General features: G+C 65.8%; 5 protein-coding genes across 17 annotated transcripts; 2 read left to right on the top strand and 3 right to left on the bottom strand.

Moving 5' to 3' along the window:
• Window positions 1-929: 929 nt before the first annotated feature.
• Window positions 930-8,092, bottom strand: LOC104151143 (membrane-spanning 4-domains subfamily A member 12). 5 transcript variants are annotated; one of them, XR_011141215.1, is made up of 11 exons: window positions 7,826-8,092; window positions 7,532-7,648; window positions 7,396-7,452; window positions 6,990-7,178; window positions 6,036-6,110; window positions 2,893-3,012; window positions 2,485-2,541; window positions 2,219-2,350; window positions 1,873-1,979; window positions 1,702-1,785; window positions 930-1,588 (listed from the first exon to the last, which is right to left on the bottom strand). XR_011141215.1 is itself a non-coding variant. In XM_009685751.2 (11 exons), exons 1-11 carry the CDS (start codon window positions 7,916-7,918, stop codon window positions 1,568-1,570), a joined length of 1,059 nt encoding a protein of 352 aa, XP_009684046.2. In that variant the 5' UTR covers window positions 7,919-8,092; the 3' UTR covers window positions 930-1,567. The 5 variants fall into 5 exon arrangements, 3 of the variants coding, with proteins under 3 accessions (XP_009684046.2, XP_068800280.1, XP_068800281.1); XM_009685751.2 differs by having other exon boundaries at window positions 1,873-1,986; XM_068944179.1 differs by lacking the exon at window positions 1,873-1,979 and having other exon boundaries at window positions 1,702-1,822.
• Window positions 8,093-9,785: 1,693 nt separating this feature from the next.
• On the bottom strand, window positions 9,786-13,584 carry LOC104151142 (zona pellucida sperm-binding protein 3-like). Of its 2 annotated transcripts, none has more exons than XM_068944178.1 (9): window positions 13,463-13,584; window positions 12,017-12,192; window positions 11,483-11,547; window positions 11,267-11,367; window positions 10,988-11,159; window positions 10,772-10,883; window positions 10,444-10,624; window positions 10,174-10,329; window positions 9,786-10,034 (listed from the first exon to the last, which is right to left on the bottom strand). In XM_068944178.1, the coding sequence occupies exons 2-9, from the start codon at window positions 12,152-12,154 to the stop codon at window positions 9,814-9,816; spliced, it is 1,146 nt and encodes a 381-aa protein (XP_068800279.1). In that variant the 5' UTR covers window positions 12,155-12,192; window positions 13,463-13,584; the 3' UTR covers window positions 9,786-9,813. The 2 variants fall into 2 exon arrangements, with proteins under 2 accessions (XP_068800279.1, XP_068800278.1); XM_068944177.1 differs by having other exon boundaries at window positions 12,834-13,517.
• CBLIF (cobalamin binding intrinsic factor) lies at window positions 12,491-15,301 on the top strand. Of its 4 annotated transcripts, none has more exons than XM_068944167.1 (10): window positions 12,491-12,884; window positions 13,032-13,164; window positions 13,257-13,436; window positions 13,514-13,657; window positions 13,744-13,887; window positions 13,965-14,149; window positions 14,226-14,490; window positions 14,593-14,779; window positions 14,873-14,991; window positions 15,063-15,301. In XM_068944167.1, the coding sequence occupies exons 1-10, from the start codon at window positions 12,498-12,500 to the stop codon at window positions 15,122-15,124; spliced, it is 1,806 nt and encodes a 601-aa protein (XP_068800268.1). In that variant the 5' UTR covers window positions 12,491-12,497; the 3' UTR covers window positions 15,125-15,301. The 4 variants fall into 4 exon arrangements, with proteins under 4 accessions (XP_068800268.1, XP_068800269.1, XP_068800270.1 ...); XM_068944168.1 differs by having other exon boundaries at window positions 12,493-12,884; window positions 14,635-14,779; window positions 15,063-15,247; XM_068944169.1 differs by lacking the exon at window positions 12,491-12,884 and having other exon boundaries at window positions 15,063-15,245.
• Window positions 15,302-15,437: 136 nt separating this feature from the next.
• Window positions 15,438-17,285, top strand: MRPL16 (mitochondrial ribosomal protein L16). Its single transcript, XM_068944181.1, has 4 exons — window positions 15,438-15,536; window positions 15,684-15,749; window positions 15,870-16,018; window positions 16,756-17,285. The coding sequence occupies exons 1-4, from the start codon at window positions 15,497-15,499 to the stop codon at window positions 17,239-17,241; spliced, it is 741 nt and encodes a 246-aa protein (XP_068800282.1). The 5' UTR covers window positions 15,438-15,496; the 3' UTR covers window positions 17,242-17,285.
• Window positions 17,286-17,424: 139 nt separating this feature from the next.
• STX3 (syntaxin 3) lies at window positions 17,425-24,997 on the bottom strand. Of its 5 annotated transcripts, none has more exons than XM_068944174.1 (11): window positions 24,823-24,997; window positions 22,551-22,631; window positions 22,376-22,475; window positions 22,200-22,274; window positions 22,016-22,083; window positions 21,792-21,900; window positions 21,525-21,598; window positions 21,277-21,411; window positions 20,087-20,197; window positions 18,114-18,210; window positions 17,425-17,864 (listed from the first exon to the last, which is right to left on the bottom strand). In XM_068944174.1, exons 1-10 carry the CDS (start codon window positions 24,850-24,852, stop codon window positions 18,133-18,135), a joined length of 861 nt encoding a protein of 286 aa, XP_068800275.1. In that variant the 5' UTR covers window positions 24,853-24,997; the 3' UTR covers window positions 17,425-17,864; window positions 18,114-18,132. The 5 variants fall into 5 exon arrangements, with proteins under 5 accessions (XP_068800275.1, XP_068800277.1, XP_068800272.1 ...); XM_068944176.1 differs by having other exon boundaries at window positions 17,425-17,803; XM_068944171.1 differs by lacking the exons at window positions 17,425-17,864; window positions 18,114-18,210 and adding exons at window positions 18,763-19,362; window positions 19,595-19,689.
• Between the last annotated feature and the right edge of the window lie 160 nt (window positions 24,998-25,157).

Raw genomic sequence — 25,157 nt, 5'->3', positions numbered from 1 at the left:
CAATACCAGACCCCAGCCATGTCCTGGGCCGGCAGGCAGCCCCGGGGGCACCTCCGACACCAGGAGCTGTTCCCACTAGCCGCCGTCTCCCTGGCTGCTTGTGCAAGGCTCCCTTCGCTCTCACAGCCACCAACTCTTTGCTCGGTCGCTTTGCAGCGTGCTTTGCCCCAGGGCCAGCGCCAGTCTGCCACGCTGGCTTGCTTCGCATTAGCGCTGAGTTAACAGCAGCCTCATGCTGCGGCTCTTTGCCTGAGCCCGGCGCTTGGTGCCCTTCTGCTGAGAGCAGCCCGGAGGCAGCTCCTCAGCCTGTGCAAGGCAACGCGGCACCGTGAAATCGAAGGAGCTGCTGTCATCTCTGCAAGCAGAGCAGCTGCTCCGGGAGCACTATATATAGCCAGCTGCTCTCAGAGACATCCTTGAACTTTCCCGTCTTCCTTTAACCTTTCCAGCTCAGTCTGAGGCGCCGTCGCTTGAGAGGTGCTGGCTCTCAGGCTCACCATAGCCCCCAAAGTGGCCGAAGCCAGAAGGGAGATGACCATAGGGCATTGTTCCTGGAAAGGAGCAGGGTGGCAGATTTTGGTGTGCAGATTTGGTTGCTGTAGGGAGCAGGACATAGGAACGGAGACACAGGAGTGTGTTGGTGTCCCAACATTTCCAGCGGGCCGGTCCCCACTGAAATCACTGCTATCCTCTGCTGCCCAGGTCTGAAGTACCCTCCAAGGATGCCCATCTCCATCCTTTGGCAGCCTGGCTCCTAAAGGAGCTTTAAAGCTGAATGAGACGAACCCCTCACCCTGACCAGGTGCAGCACGGACCTCGGCACATGGATGGCCAGCTCCGGAGGAGGGCTGGCCGGAGAGTTTTGGCCCGAGGGAGGATTTTGCAGCTCCCACTTCACGAAAGACCTGGCAAAGGAGAACACCAAGGTCCGACCAGAGCATTTATTTCAAAGATAAAATAAAGCCAACAGGGTACAACCCGAGGTAGAAGACCGAGTCAGATACAGGCTATCCACACAGCTCCTGGCGTACATCGGATCAGGGGTTTCTCTAAGCTACCTGTTACGTTGCTACCAGACCTCTGGAAGGTCACTTCATATTAATGAACCCCAGTAGCCAGTCAGGTATTTAATGGCTGGCAGAAACATCCCGTGAGGTCCCAAGATACCCTCCCCCCCCCAAGTAAGACCCTTCTCAAAAGCAGCCAGTGGGCAAAAAAAAGCCCCTCCTTGAGGCAACATGGGACGTGGGAGCAGGGGAGGAAGATGAGTAAAAAGCTGCCCCGCCACCACAGGGGATGTCCACAGGAGGGTCGCCAACTCAGGGCCGGCTGGGTCACGGGCACGGCCACGCGTTGGGAGGAGGATGCGCACAGCCTTCGGCCCTCGCCCCGGGGCAGGGCGCTGCGCCTGCGGCAGCCGGACCGCTCCAGCAGCAGCAGCCGGTTGGGGGCAGCGGGTTGGGGAGCGCAGAGGCAGGATCCAGCGCGAGGAGGCAACCCAGCGCTGCTCTTCGGCTCTGTGCCACGCGCCCAGGCGCACGGGACATCCTCGAGACGCGTCACCTGGCTAGACATCCGGGGCAACCAGCTGCAAGAAGAAGAAGGAAATGGTGGCTGCTGCTTCTGGGAGCTGCCTGCCCCGTGGCCCCCTGCACCCCAGCTCCGCTCCCAGCTGACCCACTCCTTGGGCTCATAGCTCACCTCAGTGTAGCTGGGCGGCTGGGGCAGGTCCGTCGGGGGCACCGCCAGGTCCGCCCGGGTGGTGCTGGGCACGATCAGCATGGCCTGCGAGGGAGGAGGAGATGGAGCTCGCTGTCGGGACCTGCGTGGCCAGAAGCTTCTGCTCAGGCTCGCTTCACCACCTCTACCTACCTCGTTGGAGCTGAGGCGAGTGGCCCGGCACCAGAAATTCGCAGTGGCAACAGCAATGCAGAACTCCAGGATGGTGAAGATGAGCAGCACGATGGAGATCCCGTTCCCTGCGAGCTCCAGGCCGGGGGAAAGCGCCCGTGAGCATCGCCGGCATGCACGCTCGCCAACCCTCAGCCCCTTTGGCTCTGCTCCCGGCAGCGCCCAGCCAGGAGGGTGAGGATCTGCAGCGCTGCCAAGCCCCAGTGGAAGTGCAGCACAGATCCCACCCCACATCTTGGGGGTGAGTGTTTCACAGCTCCACCTCCAGTCAGTCCTAAACAGCAGAGCCAGCTGTGCTACTGCTTACCATGATGAGATAGCTGTAGTAGTCAAAGCCGGAGCGGTAAAGCCCGTTCAGGTTCAGGTCTATGATGAAAGCAACAATGCCCAGCAGTGCGAAGATGGCACTGATGACGTTCATGGTCTGGCTGCCCTTCACCTGTGGCCACGGGGAGACGGGCAGGGGTTTTGGCGCAGGGGTAAAAGCCCTTTCCCCATGCTTGGCGGGGACGCCCGGCTCCCAGCCGGACCGGGCAAGCCACCCTGTCGCTGTGACAGGCCGTGGACACTCACCGCACACTCTGTGGGGCTCTTCTCCGCTCCAATGGACAGGCAGCCCGAGATGATGAACTGCACCGAGGGAGAAAGGCGGGCGGTCGGCCACAGCGCTGCCCCTCCACCCCACTCTCAGCTGTACATCCCCTTGGGCATGGTGGCGTTAAACAGCCGCCCACCACCGCAGCCTCGTGGCTGAGCACTGGCTTTCCCGTGGCTCTTCCAGGGACGGGGACCCCCCCCGCCTTGCAGGCAGAAGGGCCGGATGCTTTCATAGACTGCTAGTCCTTACATTTTGCTGCAATTCACTGTACTGAGCCACTGAACTTGAGCCCCCCACGTGCCCGGTCCCCAGCAGGCTAGGGAATCCTGGGAGCCCTAGGGGTCCCGGGGAGCATCCCCCCCACCAGCCCTGCTGTCACGCACAGACACGCCGCCCAGGAAGGGGATCTCGCCGATGACGAAGACGGAGGTGTAGACGTTGGTGAGCGTCGTTAGGACGATCCCGAAGCCGATGTGCATGAAGCCGGTCATGATCTGAATGGTCTGAGGGAGGAGGCAGGGAGAGAAAGTGGGGCACGTTCACACACCCCCCAGCACGGAGACAGGGGTGCTTGGCCGGACATCCCTTCACCTCACTGGTCTCCCCCCGCATCCCCCAGCTGAGCTGCCCTGGAGCAGCCCCCACTTGGCAGTGCTGCAGTGACGGGGGAGCCCAGGCTGGAGGGGATGTCGCTGCAGCCCCATTCCCAGGGGCTCATCTCAGCCCCCCTCCCTTGCAGCTCTCCAGAAAGGACAGGGGATCCCTCGGGTGCAGCCCCCCCCATTGCATCCCCCCCATCTCTTGCCAGCCCTCCAGGATGAGGTCCTCCATGACCAGCTCCAGCCTCGACAACGGGGGTGGAGGGGCTGAGCATCACCTCCTAGCAGCCCCCAGACGGGCCAGGAAAGCGCGTCCTGTCCCCGCCAAGGAGTTGGGGGCACCAGCCGGCAGCTCTCTGACCCCCGCCCCAGCCCCCTTCCCCGACTCACCCCCATCACTCGGTTCTTGCCCTTGGGCAGCGTCTCAGCCGTGTACATCACCGAGCGGCTGCCCAGCCGCAAGGTCCCCATGCCTTGCATGGGCGCAGCTGGCCGGCCTGCGGCGGCCCCCCCGGCACAGCCCCCGTCCCCGCTGGCTCGGGAGCAGCGGGGCTGCCCTACATCCCGCTCCGGCGAGCGCCGATTGGCGCAGCCCGGTGTGTCGTCAGAGGCAGCGAGATTGCAGCATCCCCGGGCTGACCCACGCGTGGCCGGCCGGCTCACTTGCCGGACGGGGGTCCGTGCTGCCCCGGGGCCCCTCGCTGCCTGGAAGGGGATGCTGCAGGGATGCACGAGCCTTGCCGAAACAGGAGACCCCCCCCGCGCTTGCTGCCTGCCTCCGATGGAGCTGGGAGGCTGGACATGGAGCGGTGGTCCCCAGAGCATCCCTGCAAACCCATCCAGACCCCCAAAAGAGTGGACATAACACTGGGGAGGGGGAACAAGGGACACGACGTACCACAGTCCCACTGCTCCCAGCCACAGGTGGTCTCAGAGACCGGCCGAAAAGGGGAACGCAGCTCAGACCTCACCCCCCAGCACACCTGGGGCTGCCTGGGGGCAGGCAGCAGGCCAGGGCGATGAGGGAACCAGGGGAGCAGGACAGCACAGAAAGCCCCACTAAGCCCCTCCCCCCCCCACTGGGGACCTCACGGCTGGGCAGCCGCTCAGTGATGTACACAGCTGAGATGCTGCCTAAGGGCAAGAACCGAGCGATGGGGGCAAGCTGGGGAAGGGGGCTGGGGCAGGGGTCAGAGAGCTGCCGGCTGGTGCCCCTTGACCCCCATCCGGCCCCACTGCTCAGGTGCTCTGAGAAATACCCCCTGCCCCAGGGCTCTCCACCTCCCCTGTGAAACGCCCTGGGGAGCGGAGAAGGCAGCGACCCACAGCCCTAGGGATGGGGGGCACCTCCCTTGGCTGAGCTAAGTCTAGCCGAGAACTGTCCCCACCTCCCCTTGAAACTGGCCCAGCAAGATAAAATGTTTACAGGGGCTCAAAAGAAGCAGGGGCGGGAGAGCAAAGCACCACAGCAAGTTCCTGGAAGAAAGATCCATCAAAGCCATTAGGCACAGAAATAAGTCTTCCCTGAGGAGCTCGCAGCACTTGGTGAGGCAGGGGGAGGCTGCAGAGAGCAGCTCCAGCCACTCAGCTCCTTCGCCAGCCCGGCGGGCAGCATTTGGGGCTGGGGGAGGGTGCAGCTTCCCCTTGGATCCTAGGATTTGGGGCTTTTTGGCCAGGGAGAGGGTCCAAATTTCCCTGGTGGTGCCACAGAGCTGTCTTACAGCTTTATCAGTCCTGCTACCCAGCACACTCAAGTGCTACTGGCAGCAACCCTGCTCCTTACCCTGGCATAGGCAAGCTGGGAAGAGGCTACTGGGGCAAAGCTGGGGAAGCTCCCACATGGGAGTCAGAGCAGATCCTGCCCAGCCCCAGGGACTAGTGCCAGGAGCCCACAGCAGCACCGATGCCCACCCACCTCTCCTCCTTTAACTTCTCTTTATCTTATCAGGTCTCTGCAGCTTGGAGGGCAAGGGGAGGGATTGGGAACCAGACCAAATGAGTCTAGCAGTCACATTGCACCAGCCGAGCTCAAGCTCCAGCCCAAGGCTGCCAGGCCTGCTGTTGGGGAGCCAGCCCAGGGGAGCTATTTCTTTGAGGGCGTTCCTGCCCAGCCAGGCAAGGACACATCTACTCAAGAGAGCACCACAGTTTAAGATAGGGGGGGAAAAAAAATTTCCACACTCTCAGGTGTTCCACAGAGTTCATGCAGAGATAGCAGTAGGACCAAGCTCAGAAAATTTGCAGCCCAAGAGGAAAACTATGCAAGTAGTGGGAACAGCATCAGGCAGGCAAGAAGGGCGCTACATCCAGCACGATTGTGCTCCATCCTCTGGCTCATGAGCGTGGTACCTCCCTTTCAATTCACTGCCTCCTATCCCAGTGGCTTCCAGGACTCAGGACACACGTGAGAAAACCCTGTGTTTTCAGGTCCCTTCTTCCCCCATTGGCTCAGGTTTGCAACCCCCCAGAGAAGAGGCTAACGCAAAAGCAGGTGGTGGGTCACCAATGCCCACCCGATCTCTATCCTTGAGAGCCAGGAGGAGCCACATTCATCCTCATCAGGTGTTGCAGGTATTGAGGTGAGCAGAAAGGGTTCATCTGCATTCCAGCATGCTCCTGAAAACACCGGGGAAATCAAACGTCCTGGTGCTCTGAGGGGAAGTTTTCTTTGGTGTATGGTGGCGGGAGCCCATAGGACAGCTGAAAGGGACTGGTCCCAGCCACATCTTGCTGAGGCCAAGCTTCCAGCAATGGGAAAGCCTGCTGCGTGGGCTGATGGTCCAAGCTTCTGTCTTTCTGCATCGAGAGCCAGGAGGATGTTAGTCCCTGCTGCCCCCCTTGCCGCCACACACACACACACACACAGCCCTCCTCTCCCCCCGATGGGTGCTGCCTCTAGCTGCTAGGGACAGAGCAGGCATCCTTACCAGGCTGTAGCTGAACATGATGGAAGAGATAGTCATCTCAAAAACAGTGAAGATAATCATCAGCAACAGCAACCCCTGTGCAAAGACGACAGGAAGGAGACAGTCACAGAACAGTTGAGCTTGGCAGGGACCTCTGGAGTTCCTCTAGTCCAACCCCCTGCTCAAGCTGGGTCACCTACAGCAGGTCACCCAGGACCACATCCAGATGGCTTTTGATCATCTCCAAGGATGGAGATGCCACAACCTTTCTGGGCAACCTGCTCCAGTGCTCAGTCACCCTCACAGGAAAAAATTTTTCATTATGTTCAGACAGACCTTCCTGTGTTTCAGTTTGCGCCCGTTGCCTCTCATCCTATCACTGAACACTGCTGAAGAGTCTGGCCCCATCCTCTTGACGCCCTTCCCTCAGATACTTATACACTTATACTCAGATACTTATCAGATCCTCTCTCTGTCTTCTCTCCAGGCTGAACAGGCCCAGCTCTCCCAGCCTTTCCTCAGATGAGAGATGCCCCAGTCCCTTCATCATCTTAGGAGCCCTTTGCTGGACTCACTCCAGGAGCTCCGTGTCTCTCTTGTATTAGGGAGTCCAGAACAGCACACAGCACCCCAGACATGGCCTTACCAGGGCTGAGTAGAAGGGCAGGATCACCTCCCTGACAATGCCTTGCCTAATGCAGCCCAGGATGCCATTGGCCTTCTTGGCCACAAGGGCACATTGCTGACTCATGGTCAACTTGTTAACTCCCAGGTCCTTCTCTGCAGAGCTGCTCTCAGCAGGTCAGCCCCCAGCCTGTCCCGGGGTAGGGGGTTAAGCAATCCTGGGGAGCCCAAATGCTGCCAGCCCCGCTCTCAGTGGGGACAACAGGGGACTGCATCACTAGCTTGGCCCCAGTGTTGTCTGCACCTGCACACTGGCTCCCCTGCCCATCCTGCCAGCACGCGCCAGCTCACCAGCTCATAGGTCAGGAACCTGCGACAGTGCTCAGCCGGGAGGTGGCTCCTCTCGCAGTACAGGAACACCGTAGAGCTGCCTGGGAGCGGGTAGAGGAAGGAAACCTTCACCAGGTCCCGGGCCAGAAGCACAGTTCCTATCAGTGAGGCAAAGAAGCTGAGGCAGCTGGAAACAGCACTGCAGGACACCTAGAGGGGCAGAGGCAGGGTTAGCCATGCCAACACTAGCAGTTTGGTTGAGACCGAGCCGGAGTTAGTCTAGGCTCTGGCCTTGTCATGCAGCTCTAACCTCTTCCCACCTCTGAGGGGCCCCAGCTGGGACTCAGAGGGGCCCTTTGGGGAGGGGAACAGCCACTGCCCTGGGGTTACTGGAGCAGGCAGAGACCTCCACCCCTCTCCCACTCACCAGACATCTTGAAGAATCTGTAGCAATGGAAGAGTTGTAATAGCCAGAGATGACATACTGGAAGGAAGAGAAGAATATGTGCCAAAGTCTTGCCTCCCCAGTTCCTCCAGCAAAGCCTTCCCAGTTTCCTACTTACCAGCGCAGCCCCCCAGAGCGGGTACCAGTAGGCAATGCATAAGTTGTAGTTGCTGGAAGCAAAGAACAAGGTGCCACCAAGCCCGAGGAGCACGAGCCCGATGAAGAACTGTACCACCTGCATGGAAGGAAACACCCAAAGGGGATGAGCACAACCACAACAGCCATAAGCCTCAGGCCTGGCCAAAGCCTTCCATGCTGGGCTAAGAGGCACATGAGCAGCCCCTTAAAGGATATGGGTTGCCTACAGGGGCTAGCAATGCCGGGGGAAGGCAACTGGCCCGCCATGACTTACCCCCATTACCCAGCACTTGGCCGACGCGGTGCGCCCAGCCTGGGCTGGCTGTGGGCCACTCCAAGGGGTGACTGGGTAGGTGGTGAGCGGCATCCAAGCTGCAAACAGGCTGTCTCACCCTCACCTCTGCTCTGGGGCCTGCAAAAGCAGGGCGCGTGGTGGGAGCCAAGCTGCCAGAACAGGGACTGATCCAGGGGATGGGACCAAAAAGGGGCTGGGAGCAAGCGCAGGGAGATCCCCCCACTGCCAGCCGGGGCTGTGCTGGGAGGTAGGTCACGTGTTTTCTGAGAAAAGCAGAAATGAAAGCTTTGCTTCGTAGAATCAAATAAGGAGCAAGCAAAGGAGCCTGGCAGGGGGTAAACAAGCAGGTACTCTGCCTGCACAGGAGCTGCTCCCTCTGTGGCAGAGGGGACCCAGCAAACCAGGAGACAGACATGCCGCTAGCAAGTCCAAGCACAGCTGTGCACAGGAGCCCCCTCACCCCTCTTGTCCCACGTGCAGAAACACCCTTGTGCAAAAATAGCTGGGGAGAGAAACCCTGCAAGCAGCAGGGTGCGCGTCCCAGTGCCACAGCAGTGCCACCTGCCTTTCAGCAGAGAGCTCTAACTCCTAGGCAGTTGCTTGCACGTCCTCAATAGTAAGTGGGAAGAAATGGATACGGGCTGAGGGGATTCACTGCCATCACCAAACACTGGCTGAATCGCACCCCAGGGAGACAAATAGGTCTGCTAGGTACAGAGGGAAGCGATTTCCAGCTGGGCCATGGGAAGCTAGCAGAGATGAACCCCACCTTGGTCTCTGCTATTTCCTCCTCATTATGGTTAAACAGAAAAAGGAGCTGAGCCAGAAACGGGTGCTGAATTATTAACTCTGGTTTGAGCAGCTGCAGTGTTTGCCAAGGCCAGCTGGGGTGGCTAAAGGATGTGGCCTTGGAGAAAAGGCACTTCCTTGGGATGCTTCTGGTCTTGTCTGTCTTTTTTGCCATTAAAAGCCAACCTTTTCCCTCTGTTAAAAAGCAAACCTTTCCTTGGAGGTCCTTGGTCCAGCCCAGGACCCTTCCTTTGGCAGGGGGAGATACAAAACCTCTGAAATACAAGAGGAAGAAAAACGTTCCCCCCTCCGATGTCGCACTGCACCAGTGTGTTTATAGGCAATGACCTGTTCTCCTCTCAGCCAAGCTCCCTTGGGCGAAGCAGGCTCCCGGCAGCTGTTCCCCAGCTGCTGCCACTGGGGCAGCTCCACTGCCCTCACCCAGGCTCTGCTCTTGGCCCCGTAGCACTTGGTGCATTATCTGGGTTTGGTGTTATCAAGTCAAGTGCTCCAGCCAGGGAGAAAACAAATAAAAGAAGTGAACAATTAAACAGCAGCACACCAACCAGGGCCAGGCGATATTGCCCCAGAGGCAACACTGCACCCACAGCCCTGCAGCAAGATGCTGATAAAGCAAGGCAACACGTGGCACCAGCAGCAGAGCCGCCCTTGCAGCTGGTGGCCCAGCCCCGAGGAGAAGGGGAGGGAGGAAAGAGGTTTTTTATGAATAGCCCCAGGACCGCGTTGGAGGCATCCGACAGAGCCACATGCCAAGACAACCCAGGAGCTCCCACACCAGACATCAGCCCTCTCCAGCTGCTCCGCTTGTCCCCCTCTTGCAGCTTCCCAGCCCACCTGCAGCCCTGCAAGCAGCTCCCAGCACTCCCTCCATCCTTCCCTGGGCCTCTTCCCCAGCCACCCTTCCCTTCAGGATGAGGGGCTGCAGCCATGCACGGCGTTCGGGAAGGGGTGGTGTTGCAAATAACCCAGACAGAGCGGCATTAAGACAGGTACAAACCAGCTTAGTTCCCACCCATGCGCAGGGACACTGGGAACCAGGGAAGCCCCTTGGGATCATGCTTCACCCCCCTCCCTTCCTCCCTGCTCGCCCACCACCCCTTCATGCACACAGCCGGACACGTCCTTCGTTCCACTGGTTTATTGCTAAAACGGGAGGCTCACACCATGCTGGGGTTTCCGGGAGCAGCAGGCGCCCCCGGCTCAGCGTTCCCAGGGCCAGATGTGGTGGGTGCCATGGCCATGCCATGGAGCTCATCGGGAGCACCCTCCTGGCGCCCGCGCCTCACGGAGCAGTAGCAGCCCAGCATGCCCACGGCAGCCAGGATGGAGCCCATGGCCACCATGGCCAGCGTGGGGCCGGGCGCCGGGAGAGCCAGCCCTGCAGGAGACATAGCAGTGCGGGGCCGTGAGGGCGACCAGAAAACAGCGTCTCCCCCATGCCAGGGGGGCTGTGCAGGGGGGCTCAGGGCATCCCCTGGTTCAGGGCAGCGGGTGCCCCAGGGGGTGCTCGCACTCACCCGAGTCCCTCCTCTCCCCTCTGACCACGGGGGCCGAGGGGCGGCGCAGCAGTGGCGTGCCCGGCTCCGGCGACGTGCTTGGCTCTGGTGACGAACTGGGCCAAGCCAGGAGCAGCCGCAGGGGGCCGAGGTGGGCGCTGGTTTCCCCCAGGAGCCCTGCAAGGGGAAACCCGCCAGATGCTGCAGCGTGGGCCAGGCTGGCCATGCCCCCCCCCCATGGGGCCTAGGCATGCCCACAGAAGGGCTCCTGGCCCCAGGCACGGCTCTCACCTCTGCCACCAGCCCCCCGGCGCTGCCGCCGGCCCCCGCAGCCGGCTGGAGCGCCGCAACACGAGCAGTTGGCCCCATCCGGGGAGTGCCAGGTGGCTGTGTCGCGGTCATACGAGCAGGCTCTGCTGGACTCGCCGCCAGCCTTGTGTGCTACGGCCTTCAGGTGACAGCGGAGGTAGATCTGCAGGGACAGGCATCCTCCTGGACCACTGCTGGGACCAGGAAAGGCCCCAATGCACCTCAGCAAGAGGCCACCCCACATCTCTCCTCTGGGGACAGGGCATCCCGTCCCCGTGCTGGCAAGCGGACATCACCCTGCGGCACCGACCTGGCTGCTGGAGGCGTTCGGGAAGACAAAGGTGTCCAGCTGGAAGCGCAGGGAGCGGCCGCGCCGTGGGGAGAGGAAGCGGGAGCGCCCGAGCTGCCCATCCACCAAGCACCTGGAGGGACGGGGAGGCAGGGGGTGAGCCCAGCTCTGCAGCGATGTGGGGGCAGCAGAGACCCCCCTGGAGCCACGGCCGCGCTACCCAGCCCCGGCCCTCACCCGTTGTCTGCGATGATCGGGTACATGACCGGCGAGGCCACGCTGGGGCTGGCCACACACTCGTCCACGAAGACGCGCAAGGGCAGGCGGGGGCCGGCGCGCACCGAGGCCTCAACGTGGATCAGGTCACCCCGGGAATACGTGGGCTGGCGCAGGCGGGAGGACCAGGCACCTGGGGGGCAGGCGGCGGTGGCTGCCCCACGTGCTGCCCACCCACAGGACCATCCTGCCCTGGTTCCCGCACTGCTGCGGGGCGAGGGGGAGGTCTTGGCCACTCACTGTCATACAACTCCAGGGCGAAGCGCAGGCGTCTGTGCTTGGACACAGTGGAGACCAAGGGCACCCAGGTGGGCTGGCTGGTCCCAGAAGACACATCCCTCCTGCAACACAGAGCACCCTTGAGCATCCACTGCGGGGCTCCCGGGTGCCGATCGGATGCACCCTCCCTGTGCAGGCCAGCAGGCTTGGCACCCAGGGTCCCGGGCGTCCCCTCACCTGGGGTAGGGGCAGTCCACAGGGAGGGAGACAGGGCTGGCGCGGGCGTCACGGTCCGGGAAGAGCTAGGGAGAGCAAGCGGACGAGAGCCCCTGCAGGGATGCTGCCCCAGCAGCGAGCAGGTCCCCAGGCCACCCATCTCCCCAGCCCCAGGAGGTCCCCAGCAACCCCATCAGGAGCAGCATCACCTGCCTGAGAGCCCAAAAGCTCCAGGCCAGTGCCAGATCTCAGGGGAATCGATAACAGCACCCCTGCTCACCACCCAGTTATGAGGAAAGCTAGCATTTCCGCTCAGGCTAATCAGCAAATGCTTTTTCGGGTATGTGCAGAGGGGAAGGTAATCCCACCGGGTGCTTGGAACAGCTGGCACCAGCAGCCCAGCTGTCAGGGACCCAAAAGGGCCAGTCCCACAGTTTCCTTCCCTGCTTCCAACCCAGGGTGCCCCGAGCCTATTCCCCCTGTTTATCCTCTTAAACATAGCCCCGTGCCCACCCCACACCAGCTCTGCAGGGACACCCTCCCCAGGCATCTCACCTCCATGGCAGGGTGCTCCAGTGGGTGCCGGTCTCCATTGATGGCAGTCACCAGGCAGCCAGCCCCCAGCCTCAGCTCGCTGCTGCCCAGGAGGGCAGGCAGCACCGTGCCACTGAGCTGTGAGCCACCACGTGCCATTGTGACTGCCGCAGGGCCAGGAGTGGGGCTCGGGGAGGCTGAAACAGGCAGGATGGGCACTGCTGGACTCAGCACCACCAGCCCAGGACAGGGAGAGTCAGTGCTCAGCCTCCCCAGCACCACATCCCACACCTGCAGCCCTGCTGCAAACAGCCCTGCCCAGGGCAGAGGGACCCAGCCAGCTGGTCAGCCAGCACAGGACTGCTGCCCCAGCACCCCCCTCTCACCCCCAACGATCAGCCCCTCCCCAGCCCCTTACCCAGGGCATTTTGGGCCCAAGCACTAGCAAGAAGGAGGAGCAGCCACCTCCTCCCCAGAACCTTCATCGTGAGCAAAGAGGAAGATGAGCAGCCCTCCCCCAACTGCTTTTACACCTGGGGCCGCAGTCAGGTGGCCACAGCTCTCCCAATGGGAGCCCCTGCAAGCCTGCACCCAGCTGGGACCCATCCCGCAGAGCCCTGCTCCTCCCGGGGGGGTAAGTCAGGGCCCTGCCCTGGGGAGGGGGGGGATGCTGCATGCATGTGCGTGCATGCACAAACATGCACTGGTGGCTTTCTGCACCAACCCTGCATTTCTGTCCCCCTGCCAAACCTGCCTCTACAACAGCAGGCCACTTTTCCTTACAGAGGGGATCCTCAAGGGAAATGCAAAGAGCCCACGGGAGAAGATCCTTGCTCACAGTGACAAAGGGTTCCTTGGCAATGCCTGCAGCACAGGACTGGCCATGCAGGTAAGCCTCAGGTGGAGTGCTCAAAGTCACCCTTGAGCGCCCGTGCCAGGCACGTAGATAAGCAGCTGGTGCTGGGCGGCACGGGGACAGCGGCTTCGGGGCAGGCGGACGGAGACGGGCACGGCCACCGTCCTGTCAGCGACTCAGAGCAGGGAGGACGCCCGGAGAGGCCAGGACCCCCCCCCCCCGGACCAGAGGATGCTCTGCGCGGCCCTCGGTGTCGTTGCCCTGCTGGGGCTGGCGGGCAGCTGGGTGCCGCCCGCCGCCGCGGACGGTTGCGGTGAGTGTCAGTCCCGCCGCGGGACCTGCCGGGGCAGCCCGCGGGGCTCTGCCGGTGACGTCCTGTGGGGTGTCCGACCGTGCTCCTTCCAGCTGCGCCGCACGACGCCGTCTCCCGGATGCTGCAGCGCCTGGAGGGCTCTGCCGGCGTGGACGAGCCACCCGACCCCAGCGTCCTGCTGGCGCTGAACCTGGCCGGGGCCGCTGACAGCAGCAGCTGCAAGCTGCTGCTCCAGCAGCTAAAGGAGGCAGCGGTGGAGAGGGCCCCAAAGGGTAGGTGGGGGCCCGGGGGTGCCCACCTCGGCCGCGTCCCTGGGGCCCGCACTGCCGGCTGCTCTCTGTCCCCGCAGATATGACGTCGGGGGAGCTGGCGCTGTACACGCTCGCCTTCCTCTCCTCCTGCCAGAGCCCCCGGCAGGTCCAGGCCCTGGGGCACACCGTCGACCTGCTCCGCCTGCTGCAGGAGAAGACGGACAAGGAGGTGGCCTACCTCGGTACGGCAGGGAGGGGATGGCCATGAGCCCTCCTGGGGCGCTGCGTCCCCCTTGCCGCTGGCTCACGGCGCCCCGCTGCTTTGCAGAGGTCGAGGACACGCCGCAGACCACGTTTTACCAGGTCAGCCTGGATGTCCTGGCACTGTGCCTGGAGGGGACGGGTAGCTACGAGGTGGCTGCCGTCATCCTGGCCAAGGAGGTGCTGAGCCCCCAGAGCGGGCTCTCCGTGGGTAAGACGCTTCGCCAGCCCCACGACCTCCTCCGTCCCCCGGCCGTGGGGCAGCCGGCTGATGCCAGGGCCTTGCAGACACCCGCGCTGTGGCAGCGCTGGCGCTGACTTGCGCCTACGGCCAGGCGGCCGCGGCGGGCCTCAGCGAGGTGCGGGACCTTCTCCGGGACGCGGTGACGGAGGTGGCCAACACCTTCCTGGATGAGCAGGAGCAGGGGAACGGCTTGATCGGGAACATCTACAGCATGGGGCTAGCCCTGCAGGTAGGGGGGAGCTGGCCGCGCCAGGGGCGGCCCAGCCACCCGCGCCCCCGCAGCCCCTCACGCTTGCCCCCCGCAGGCACTCACCGCCACGGCAGCATTTTATGCCCCCCGGGAGTGGGACTGCGCCCAGGCCTTCTCGGTGGTGCTCCAGCACCAATTCCAGCAGCCCGTGGCCATCGCCCAGGTGCTGCCCGCCCTGCTGGGCAGGACGTACCTGGATGCCGCCGGCCTGGACTGCGCCGCTGCTGCTGCCGCCGCCACCACCGCCACCGCTGCCGCCACCGCCGCCACGAGCACCACGCGGTCCCCAGCTCGAGGGCGCACGGCCAGGGCTGACCGAGGTTGGGTGTTCCCCGCCCCCCGTGATGTCCACCATGGTGTCCCCACCAAGGGGTGGGGGTGACAACCCTCGGCCCCATCCCTGCCACGCTCCACGCCGACAGGCTCTTCCCGAACTAACGAGGCGCCCAACCCACCCCTCGCAGCCTCCCTCATCACGGTGTATTACTCCGTCGTCAACGAGCTGCGGGGAGCCCACTTCAACTACACCACCCGGGTGCAGGTCCCCGCCGGCTCCGTGCTGCTGGCCGTGCTGCGGGCGGCCCAGGAGCAGGACCCCGCTCGCTTCAGGTGAGGCCCCGCGGCCGGAGGGGGCAGCCGGCGGCAGTTGGGGGGGGGACACCCCCTCCGAGCCGCCCTCCCTCCGCTGCCTCTCCGCGGCAGCTTCCAGACCGAGGCGACGTCCTGGGGCGCCATGGTGGTCTCCATCCACGGCCTGGCCGCCAGCGCCGCCGACAAGACCTACTGGCGGCTGCTGAGCGGCAAGGACGCCCTGGACCAAGGTGGGGGGCTGGGGCCGGGGCCGGGGCGGGGGGCCCGCCGTGCCGCCGCCTCACGCCGTGCCCTTGCCCAGGCGTCGACGCCTACGAGCCGCGGGACGGGGAGCACATCCAGGCCGTCTTCAGCACCTACTGAGGCGCCGAGGGACCCGCCACCGCCACCACGCGCAATAAACAGTTCTGGCACGCAGCCCAGCCTGTCTCCTTGCTGCCCCTGGGGTGGGACGGGACAGGGGGGCCCAGCTGGCCGCCCCCTACGGGCCTGCTGGGGCCGGGGTTGGGGGGGGGAGGGGGGAGACGTCGCCCCGCGGGGCGGACCCGTCGGTTCCGCCTCGGAACCAAGCTGCCGTGGCTCCGCGCCCCGCCGGGCGCCTCGGGCGGGAGCACCTCGGCCCCGTTTCCCCCCCCTCCTTTTGGGGCTGCCGGAAGTGTTTCCGGCCGGGCGGGTTAAGGGGGCGGTCCAAGATGGCGGCGCCCAAGGGCGAGTTCCGGCCTGGTGGCAGCGGGGATGTGGCAGCGGCTGGGGCGGCCGCTGGCGGCCGGCGGAGGTCAGGGGCGGGGGCGAGCCGGGGGCGAGCGGGACGCCGGGGTCCTCACTGCCCTTTGCGGGGCGGGGGGTGCTGCTCAGAGGCGGGGGGAGGCTGGACGGGGAGGGGGCCCGAGCCCTGTCTGAGTGCTCTCCTCCTGCCCGCCAGGTCCCGGCGGCACCCTGGTCCCCCGGGCCGGCCTCAAGAAGTACGTGCTGCCCCCGGACTACAGCGGTAAGCGGGGCGCGGGCCCCTCCGCCGGGCTGGCGTCGCTTCCCCGAGCTCGGCGGCGTCGCCGGCGCGGCCGGGGCCGGCCGAGCCTGCGGTGACCTTGGCGCGTCTCTCCCCTGCCAGATGTCACCTTGCCGGAGAGGCCCAAGCTGAAGTTCATGGACAAGGTCCCCGCGGTGCCCAAAGTGAGGCGGGAGCCCCGGAGGCTGCGTGACATCCGCGGCCCGTCCAGCGAGGCCACCGAGTTCAGCCAGGGGCAGTACGGCATCCTGGTGAGCGCGGCGGCCTGGTGCCTCCGAGGGGGGCAAGGCGCAGGCGTGGGGAGGGCACAGCCCGAGGCAGGTCACGGGGCTGCCCCAGGGTGGCTTGCACCCTCCCAAAACCAGCAGAGCTGGCTCCGTGCAAGCTCTGGACCCCAGGGGCAGGATTCGGCTGTGGCTGCAGCCAGAGCAAGTGGCAAGAGGTCCTGCTCCACAGGCTCCAACGGGCTCTGCGTGGGAATATCTTGCTTGCCCACCCGACTGCGACCGAGGTTGGGGCTGGAGAAGCGGTCGCAGGTCCGCAGGTTTACTCCGGCCACTTGTCCTGCAGCCTGTTCTGGTGCCAGCAGGTCCCGGGCTGGAGATCCCCCATGTGGCGCTGAGCCCTCCTGCAGGCAGCAAAACGGCCAGCGCTCTTTGAAGAAACGAGCCAAGGGAGGGAGCCAGTACCAGATCAGCCCTTCTCAGAGCCAGAACTAGGCTCTGAAAAGCTGAATTTCCCAAGTTATCTGGCCTCCCTCTGCCAGCAGGGACCTGCAGTTCCTCTCTGGTGACAGGGTAAGGAACGTACTGCCTAAATCAGATTTGAAAGGCAACTCTGAAACCTCTTAAATGAGGCTGCTCCCACCCAAAAGCAAAAGGGAGAAGAGACAGCTACTAACGTGGCAGAAGCAGGTCATGTATTTGCACCCCTCATGCCCCTGTGAGTGTTTTGGTCCCTGATGTGCCTCCTCCTTTTCCTCCCGCAGGCCTTGGGGGGTGGTTATCTCCACTGGGGCCACTTTGAGATGATCCGCCTGACCATCGGCCGCTGCATGGACCCCAAGACCATGTTTGCTGTGTGGCGCGTGCCAGCCCCCTACAAGCCCATCACCCGGAAGAGCCTGGGGCACCGCATGGGGGGCGGCAAAGGACCCATCGACCACTACGTGACAGCAGTGAAGAGCGGGCGCCTGGTCGTCGAGGTGGGTGGGCGCTGCGAGTTTGGGGAGGTGAAACACTTCCTCACGCAGGTGGCCAGGAAGCTGCCCTTCCCTGCGGTGGCCGTCAGCCGCGACACGCTCCAGCGCATGCAGAAGGAGGAGGAGGAGAAGCAGCTCAACAACCAGAACCCCTGGACCTTCGAGCGCATCATCACAGCCAACATGCTGGGGATGCGCAAGTACCTCAGCCCCTACGACCTGAGGTTCAAGGGACGCTACTGGGGCAAGTTCTTCCTGAAACACAGGGTGTAACGCGCGGGGGGGGCTGGGCTGCCTTAATAAATCTCCCCCCATAACTTCTTGTACTTGCTGCTGTGTTGTTTGGAGACCCCAAATTCAGAAGAGGAGGCCAGGGACATCCTTGGTGTTGACTCCCTAAATCAGGGCCCCCGCTGTTGGCACCCCTGTGGTGGACTCAGCACCTCCGAGCAGCAATGTAGCTGATCTCTTTATTGCGAAGGAGGGCTCCGGTGCGGGTGGCCATACATCCGGACAGCTGGCTATACAGAGACATCACCGCAGACAAACTCCAACCGAGGGGAGAGGTTTCTCCCCTCAGCCACTCTCCAGGACAGGTGACAGGAGACGCATCACCTCGGAGGCTGGGAGGAGCGGGGTGTCCTGCGCCCCCGGGGCACCCAGCGGCTCCACCCGACTTTCCCAGCTGCTGGGTTCCCTCTGCCTCCAGCGATCGACAGCAGTCCTGGTGGGCAGCGTGACCGGGAGAGGAATCGGCTCCTCCAGCGTGAGCGAGGAGATGCAGCGACGGCTGCAGCCGAGGAAGGTCCTATGGTGGCAGGGGCCTCTCCGCGAGCTGGAGGAGATGAGCACAGGCAGGATCATCCGGATGGCAGGGCAGGAGAGGGAAAGGCCATCTGCAAACCAGAGGAGGAGGAAGAGGAACCGCTGAGGACGGAGACGTGGCTCCCACCACTGCAGGGGTCCCCATCCCCCTCCTCCCTGACAGCCCAGGTCTGTGCCAGCTCCTTAGGGACCCGCTGGCAAGTCCGAGGGGGACAAATTCTGCCAGCCCAAGCCCTGCTAAACCCCAGAAAGGAGAGGCCCAAGCCCAAGGAGGGTTCAGGGGACCCCGACCACCACCATCCCCTGAGGCGCCAGGTCACCTGGAGGGCAGGTGGGGTCTCAGGCGAAGATGCTCCCAATGCTGGCAGCCAGGATGATGGCGAGAATAATGCAGCAGATCATGATCATGATCTTCTTCTACTTTGCAAGAGAGGAGAGAGGGTTCAGGCAGGGACGTGTTGGATGCAGGGACGGGGAGGTGGGTACAGGAGGCTGGGCAGGCGGTGGGGCAGGCATGAGCTGGTCTCATGCAGCGCCAGGACACGGCTGGTGTTGGTGACTCCCCTACAACCCAGCAACTTACCCGAAACCATAGGGGAGGACAGTCTGGGCCGGTCCGGCAGGGTCCAGGCAGCGTGCGGCTGTCTGCGGCCGTCCGCTCACCCACAGCACCGGGCTCCCCTGCCCAGCCTGCTTTGGCCACCCTTCTGAGGGGGCACTTTGCTGCATCGTGGCAAAAACGAAGGCCAAAGCCGCTAGCTGGGCTTTAACACAACGGCGGCCACGAGCAGCGCTGAGGCGCGAAGGCTCTGTGGGGTGAGCTGAGCTGAAGACGTTCTCAGCCCAAGGGCATGCAGGGGTGCTGCTGCCATCCCCTAGCCCAGGGAGGGCTCCCTGCTTGTCCCCCGCAGCCTCAGGGCTGTGCAGGGCTGGCCCCCAGCAGTCACTTCACATCAGGAGAGGCAGGGGTCAGCATCGATATTTATTGTAGCCGGGAATTAAATAACAGCAGCCACCGCTTCCCCACCCCACCCCAGGGTGGCCAGCGGCTCCATCTGCCCTGGCACGGGGAAGAGCCAGCAAGGGGTGGCGGCGAAGCCTAGCCAGACCCGCCGGGAGCTGTCGGTGCCAGCCCAAACACACCCCGTCCTGACGATCATCCCTGTCGCCTAGCTCCCAGCCACACCTTTGCAGGGTAAGGATCCCGCCCGCAGTGGTCCCTGCTCCCTGCAGCTGCAACTGGCATTGCTACGGCCGGGAAAGGGGTCCTGAGCTGGCAGGCGGCCGCGCGCGCAGCCAGCCCACGCCGGGAATGCCGAGGCCAAGAGCCGAGTGCTGCCGTTTCCCGTCAGGGACGCGGGGGGATGCGGGGTCGGCGGGCAGGAGGTGCCAGGGGAAGAGCAGGAGTCGCAGGGGACCATCAGGTGGGGGGAGCGCTTCCAGGAGGGACGAGGCAGGTAGTGCCGAGCTGGGGGCAGGTCCGGGAGGAGCAGGGAGAGGAGGGGATGGGGCCGCAGCACCCGGGAGGATCCTGCAGGGAGGCTTCCCCGCTGGGACGGTCGGGAGCGTCTGCAGGAGGGAAAGGGGGAGACATCAGCTCTGGCAGGAAGCACCAGCGGGGAAAAGGGGACACGGGGTTCCAGGAGGGACCTATGGACACCCACAGCCCAGCACCCACAGCCTAGTGGCAGCGCGTGTCCTTGGCCCAGCACCCACAGCCTAGTGCCAGCACCTGGCCCAGCACCCACGGCCCAGCACCCACGGTGGGTCCCTGCCTGCCTGCCCCATGCTACTTACTTACGTCTTCGGGGACTTATTTAACCCCACAGCGAGTCCAATGATGAGGGCAACTATGCCCAGCAAAACTGCCACCACCACTGCCAAAATCAGCATTTTCTGGAGGGGACAAGAAGTGGAGGGGGGGGACGCAGGGCCCAGTTACACATGTCCCACGCATGGGGACAGCAGAGATGGGTGCAGAGGAGCCCTGAGACACCGTGGTGGGACAGCCCTGGGGGGGTCATGGGAAACTGAGACTGAGCCCTCACCAGCTCATCACACCTGTGGGGTAGGAGTGGGGACGGGAAAGGGATGCACTGGGGAGGGGAGAGCAGAGCTGTGCGCCACACGGAGGTTGCCAAGGGAGTGGGCAGGGTAGCAGGGACCATTGGGGGCGGCTGGGGGGATGCACGGGGGGCTCAGGGCGCTGGGGTGGTGGGGATGCAGGGAGCTAGGCCGCTGCTGGGGACAGCTGGGGGACATTGGGGCCAGCAGGGGCACTGGTCCTTCTCACCCTCCTGGCCTCGCTTTGGTACTTCACAGCCTTTTTGGTGTCGGCCACGGCCCGCTCCACGAAGCCCACGGACTGGTCCATGTTGTTCTCTATGCGGTCGATCATGGCTCCCTGTCGGGGCGCGGGCAGAGAGAGAGGGGTGCTGAGCACCCCCGCAGGCACCAGCACCCCCAGACCTTGCGGGCCTGGCCCTGGTACCGGAGCGCCTTCCTGGCGTGCTCAGCCGCGTGCGTCCTGCTCAGCTCCGCGGTATCCACCAGCCCGCCCTGCAGATACGGGGGCAGGAGGGGCTCAGCAGGGGCCCCGGCACGGCCCCCGGCCCCCCGGCACGGCCCCGTGCTGCGGTACTCACCCTGCCCTGGTGCGTGCGGCCGGTCCTCACGTGGCGTGGGGATGACAGAGAGGGGCTGAGAGGGGGGCCGGGACCACCATGCACAGCGCGCGCCCTCCCCAGCGTGCTGCACACCCTCCCCACGTGGCCCTGTGCTTGGGTCCTGGCCAGGGGTCCCTGGGCAGGTTCCTGAGCAGCCCCATGCGGCACCAGGCACCGGTCCCCATGCACAGGTCCCCAGGTGGCCCCATGCACAGGTCCCCATGCACAGGCCCCCAGGTGGCCCCATGCACCGGTCCCCATGCAGCTCCATGCACAGGTCCCCATGCACAGGCCCCCGGGTGGCCCCATGCACCGGTCCCCATGCAGCTCCATGCACAGGTCCCCACGCACAGGCCCCCAGGTGGCCCCATGCACCGGTCCCCATGCAGCTCCATGCACAGGTCCCCATATGGCCTCATGCACAGGTCCCCATGCACATGTTTCCAGGTGGCCCCATGCACAGGTCCCCATGCAGCTCCAGGCACAGGTCTCCATATGGCCCCATGCACAGGTCCCCATGTGCATGTTCCCGGGTGGCCCCTGGCACAGGTCCCCATATGGCCTCATGCACAGGTCCCCATGCACATGTTTCCAGATGGCCCCATGCACAGGTCCCAGGCAGCTCCAGGCACAGGTCCCCATGCGCAGGTCCCTATACAGCCTCATGCACAGGTCCCCGGGTGGCCTTGTGCACAGGTCCCCATGCACAGGTCCCCATACGGCCTCATGCACAGGTCCCCATGCAGAGGTCTCCAGGTGGCCCCATGCACAGGTCCCCAGGCAGCCCGCGTGCGGGGCCCCGCACCACGGCCCACACCTGGTTCTCCACCAGCATGGCGATGTCGACGAACATATCGTGCAGCTCCTTGATGCTGCTCTCCAGCCGCACGATGTCCTTGTGCCGCCCCTCGATCTCGCTCAGTGCCTGCTTCGAGATCTGCGAGTCCATGATCTGCGACAGAGCCGGGGCCGGGGCGGGGGGGACATCAGCGGGGGGGTCCCTGCTGCCGGCGGGACACTGCGCCCTCTCCCCCCCCCCCCCCGCGGCACCCCCTGCGCCCTCACCCCCGAGGTGAAGATGGAGGGGTTCCCGCTCTCCAGCATCTCCTCCAGCTCCTCATCCGTCGTGTTCTTGCCGGCTGTGGGGCACCGAGGGTCATGGCGGGGGGGCCCCCCGGGGGGAGGGGCCTACTGGAGAAGCCCCGCCTCAGCCAACAGGGGAGGGGCCTGAATGGCTCTGGCTCCACCCATCTGGTGAAGCCCTGCCCACTCCATGAAAGGGGCGGGGCCTGCAGGGGTCCAGCGGGCAGGGGGCTGGGTGGGGGGACGCACTGATCTCCAGCTGGCGCTGGATCCGGCCCTTGCTGCGCTCCCGGAAGTCGACCTGCGCCTCGTTGTACTTGGTCATGACGTCGACGAACTTCCGGGACAGGACCGAGTGCTGGGGAAGGGGACGGGGGCGTGAGCGGCGGGGACGCCCCGGACGCGGTGGGGGGGGCTGCCCCCCACCCCCCGCCCGGGCAGCGGGGTCCTGGGGCCGCATCCCGGAGCCTCACCTGGGACTTGCGTATGCGGAGGTCGGCCGACGAGCGCGCCTCGTCCTGCTCGATGTTCCTCTCCATGCCTGGCCAGAGCGGAGACCCCAGCCTGTCAGGGCGCCCTGCGCCACCCCGGCACCCGCGGGACCCCCGGCCACCCTGCTCGGCCCCGCGGCACGGCGGCAGGCACGTCGCCACTCACTCTTCAGCTTGTTCCGGACGCTGTTGGCCATTTTCTTGATCTCGGCCGTGAGCTGCTCCAGGTCGTCTTTGGTCTCTGCGGGGGGCACGGGCAGCTGAGCCGGGGCGGCCCGCGAAGGGGACCCCCGCGCCCGTCCCCGCCAAGGGGACCCACAGCCCCGGGACGGGGCACCTTACTCTGCTCGGGGATGGGGGCTGAGAGGATGATGCTGTAGAGCTTCTTGGCCTCCTCCACGTTCTCCGCGATCTTGTCGATGTTTTGCCGGGTCTCCTCGATCTGGCCAAGCCGGGTGGGCGTTAGGCCGGAGCCGGCGGCCCCCTGCCGGCCCCCCGGCCTGGCCGCCCCGCTCACCTCGGAGAAGAACTCGTCCATGAAGGCCGTGTTGTCGATGGCGATCTCCAGCTCCTCGGCGTCATCGTCGGCGTCCTGCTTCTGCGGGAGGCGGCGAGGCGGCGCTCAGCCTGCACCCACCCGGGGCTCAGCGCCGTGCTGGCGCCGGTCCCCTCTGGAGGCCGAGCGCCCCGGCGTGGGGGCGGCCACCCAAGGCAGGCGGGAAGGGGGCTACGGGCGCCGCGCCAGCCCCTGTCCCCTCCGGCCCCGGCGGGGACGGGCGCCGCAGGGCCAGCCAGGGCCCGGAGGGGACCCCCCGGCCAGGAGCGCCGCAGGGTTTTGGGGCCGGGGCTGGCGGGGCAGGGGTTAAGCCGGGCAGAGGCTGCTGTGCCATCTGCGCAGGGAGGAGCGGGGCTAATCTCACAGCTGGCCGGCGGCAGCGTATTAAGGGCTCGCTGGATGGGGATGGGACGGGGACAGGCACCGGCGGGCGGCAGCTGCCTCTCGCGTGCCCACACAGCCCTGCCGGGCCGCCGCTCGGGCCCCCGCCGGACCCTCCGGCCCAGCTGCCCGTCCCATGGCCGGCGGCGGCTCGGCTCGGCAGCCTCCCCGGGACCGCCAGGAGCGGCTGTCACCCTGGCGTTGCGCCTCCGGCTCGCGCAGGGGAGCCGGCTCGCACGGCCGCCGCGGCTCGGCTCGGTGCCCCCCGGGCCGGGGGCTCACGGCCGGGCCCGGCCCCTGAGCTGGCGCCTCGGCCCCGCGCGCGGCTGGGAGCCCCGAGCCGGGGGCCGCCTGGCTGCGCCCTGCCCTCCATCCCCCACCCCTGCTCCTCCCACGGGAATAAAAATAAAATTAATCCCTTCTCTCCCTCCCGAGCGTTTTATCCCCTCTCCCCGCGGCTGACGGCTCTGTAATCCCCGCTAAGTCCCTGCCAAGGCTCCCGGCTGCCCCCGGCCCCGCGCTGCACCCCGGGCTCGGCACCCTGCAGTGGGGCCGCTGAGGAAGAGCGCAGAGGAGGAGGAAGTAACCGCCGGAGACGCGGGGCTGCGTGGCCCCGGCTGACCCACATCCGCTCCTAGCCCCTCACGTGCCCCACAGCTGCACGGCCTCTCGGGGGGAAGGCACCCAGCCCGGAAACCCCCAGCCCCACACGTCCCAGGTGGGGTCCCACCACCGCACCCCATGTCCCAGGGGACAAGGTGCAGCAGGGCACCCCCCAGCCCCACACATCCCGCGTGGGGGGTCCTGCCGCAGCACCCCATGTCCTGGGTGATGTGGGGCAATGCGCTGCTGGTCACCATTCCCAGGACTCCCCAGTGCCCCGTGGGGCCAGTCCCAGGGATCTCCCCATGACACCCCGGTGGCCCGTGGGGCTGGTCCCAGCTATCCCCCCCATGACACCCCAGTGTCCCCTGGGGCCGGTCTCGGCGATCCTCCCGTGACCCCCCGGTACCCCGTGGGGCCGATCCCAGCGATCCCCCCCGTGACACCCCGGTGCCCCGTGGGGCCTGTCTCGGCGATCCTCCCGTGACCCCCCGGTACCCCGTGGGGCTGGTCCCGGCGATCCTCCCGTGACCCCCCGGTGTCCCCTGGGGCCGATCCCGGCGATCCCCCCCATGACCCCCCGATGTCCCCTGGGGCCGGTCTCGGCGATCCTCCCGTGACCCCCCGGTACCCCGTGGGGCCGATCCTGGCAATCCCCCCCGACCCCCTGATGTCCCCTGGGGCCGATCCCGGCGATCCCCCCCGTGACCCCCCAATGTCCCCTGGGGCCGGTCCCAGCTATCCCCCCGTGACCCCCCGGTACCCCGTGGGGCCGATCCCGGCGATCCCCCCCGTGACCCTCCGGTGTCCCCTGGGGCCGGTCCCGGCGATCCCCCCCATGACCCCCCGGTGTCCCCGTGGGGCCGGTCCCAGCAATCCCCCCGTGACCCCCCGGTGCCCCGTGGGGCCGATCCCGGCGATCCCCCCGTGACCCCCCGGTGCCCCGTGGGGGCGATCCCGGCGATCCCCCCCGTGACCCCCCGGTGTCCCCTGGGGCCGGTCCCGGCGATCCCCCCGTGACCCCCCGGTACCCCGTGGGGGCGATCCCGGCGATCCCCCCCGTGACCCCCCGGTGTCCCCTGGGGCCGGTCCCGGCGATCCCCCCCATGACCTCCCGGTGTCCCCGTGGGGCCGGTCCCAGCAATCCCCCCGTGACCCCCCGGTGCCCCGTGGGGCCGGTCCCGGCGATCCCCCCCGTGACGCCCCGGTGGCCCCGTGGGTCCCCCGGGGCCGCCGCGGGGCCGCTCACCGCCTTGAGCTGCTCCAGCCGGTCCTTCATGGTGCCGGGGCCGGGGGGCCCGGGGGGGCCGGGGGCAGCGGGGCTGCTCCTCGGCCGCCTACATGCAGGCGAGGCGCGGGTGGCCCGGCGCCGTCCCCGCCCGGGCGGTCCCTCCGCTAATCCCCGGCCACGGGAGGGAGGCAGGAGGCGCCGGGGGAGGGACGAGGTGGAGCCACCCGCGGCCACGGCTGCCAGGACAGGCGACGGGGCGGCCACCGCCGAGCCCCGACGGGGCGGGCGCCCTCCCGGCGCCCATGGCGGGGGGGGACACGGCTGGGGGGGAGGCGGCTGGCACCAGGCCGGGG

This window comes from Struthio camelus, chromosome 5 (genome assembly GCF_040807025.1).
Source record: "Struthio camelus isolate bStrCam1 chromosome 5, bStrCam1.hap1, whole genome shotgun sequence".
Classification (NCBI taxonomy): Eukaryota; Metazoa; Chordata; class Aves; order Struthioniformes; family Struthionidae; genus Struthio; species Struthio camelus.
Note: the sequence above shows the minus strand (reverse complement) of the source record. Positions and strands in the feature narration are given on the sequence as shown.

What these genes read in the sequence shown, in the direction of transcription:
- LOC104151143 (XM_009685751.2), bottom strand. Translation starts at nt 7,918, where the DNA reads ATGCCGCTCACCACCTACCCAGTCACCCCTTGGAGTGGCCCACAGCCA. An exon ending in CAGATTCTTCAAGATGTCTG is followed by an intron (nt 7,179 to 7,395) that starts GTGAGTGGGAGA and finishes CTGCCCCTCTAG; the next exon opens with GTGTCCTGCAGTGCTGTTTC. An exon ending in GGTTCCTGACCTATGAGCTG is followed by an intron (nt 6,111 to 6,989) that starts GTGAGCTGGCGC and finishes GTCTTTGCACAG; the next exon opens with GGGTTGCTGTTGCTGATGAT.
- LOC104151142 (XM_068944178.1), bottom strand. Translation starts at nt 12,154, where the DNA reads ATGGCACGTGGTGGCTCACAGCTCAGTGGCACGGTGCTGCCTGCCCTC. An exon ending in CCGGGGGGCTGGTGGCAGAG is followed by an intron (nt 10,330 to 10,443) that starts GTGAGAGCCGTG and finishes TTCCCCTTGCAG; the next exon opens with GGCTCCTGGGGGAAACCAGC. An exon ending in AGGGGAGAGGAGGGACTCGG is followed by an intron (nt 10,035 to 10,173) that starts GTGAGTGCGAGC and finishes TGTCTCCTGCAG; the next exon opens with GGCTGGCTCTCCCGGCGCCC.
- CBLIF (XM_068944167.1), top strand. Translation starts at nt 12,498, where the DNA reads ATGAGCAGCCCTCCCCCAACTGCTTTTACACCTGGGGCCGCAGTCAGG. An exon ending in GCATGGGGCTAGCCCTGCAG is followed by an intron (nt 14,150 to 14,225) that starts GTAGGGGGGAGC and finishes TGCCCCCCGCAG; the next exon opens with GCACTCACCGCCACGGCAGC. An exon ending in CAGGACCCCGCTCGCTTCAG is followed by an intron (nt 14,780 to 14,872) that starts GTGAGGCCCCGC and finishes TCTCCGCGGCAG; the next exon opens with CTTCCAGACCGAGGCGACGT.
- MRPL16 (XM_068944181.1), top strand. Translation starts at nt 15,497, where the DNA reads ATGTGGCAGCGGCTGGGGCGGCCGCTGGCGGCCGGCGGAG. An exon ending in GCCGCTGGCGGCCGGCGGAG is followed by an intron (nt 15,537 to 15,683) that starts GTCAGGGGCGGG and finishes CCTGCCCGCCAG; the next exon opens with GTCCCGGCGGCACCCTGGTC. An exon ending in AGGGGCAGTACGGCATCCTG is followed by an intron (nt 16,019 to 16,755) that starts GTGAGCGCGGCG and finishes TTCCTCCCGCAG; the next exon opens with GCCTTGGGGGGTGGTTATCT.
- STX3 (XM_068944171.1), bottom strand. Translation starts at nt 24,852, where the DNA reads ATGAAGGACCGGCTGGAGCAGCTCAAGGCG. An exon ending in GGCTGGAGCAGCTCAAGGCG is followed by an intron (nt 22,632 to 24,822) that starts GTGAGCGGCCCC and finishes CGCCTCCCGCAG; the next exon opens with AAGCAGGACGCCGACGATGA. An exon ending in TGGACGAGTTCTTCTCCGAG is followed by an intron (nt 22,476 to 22,550) that starts GTGAGCGGGGCG and finishes CGGCTTGGCCAG; the next exon opens with ATCGAGGAGACCCGGCAAAA.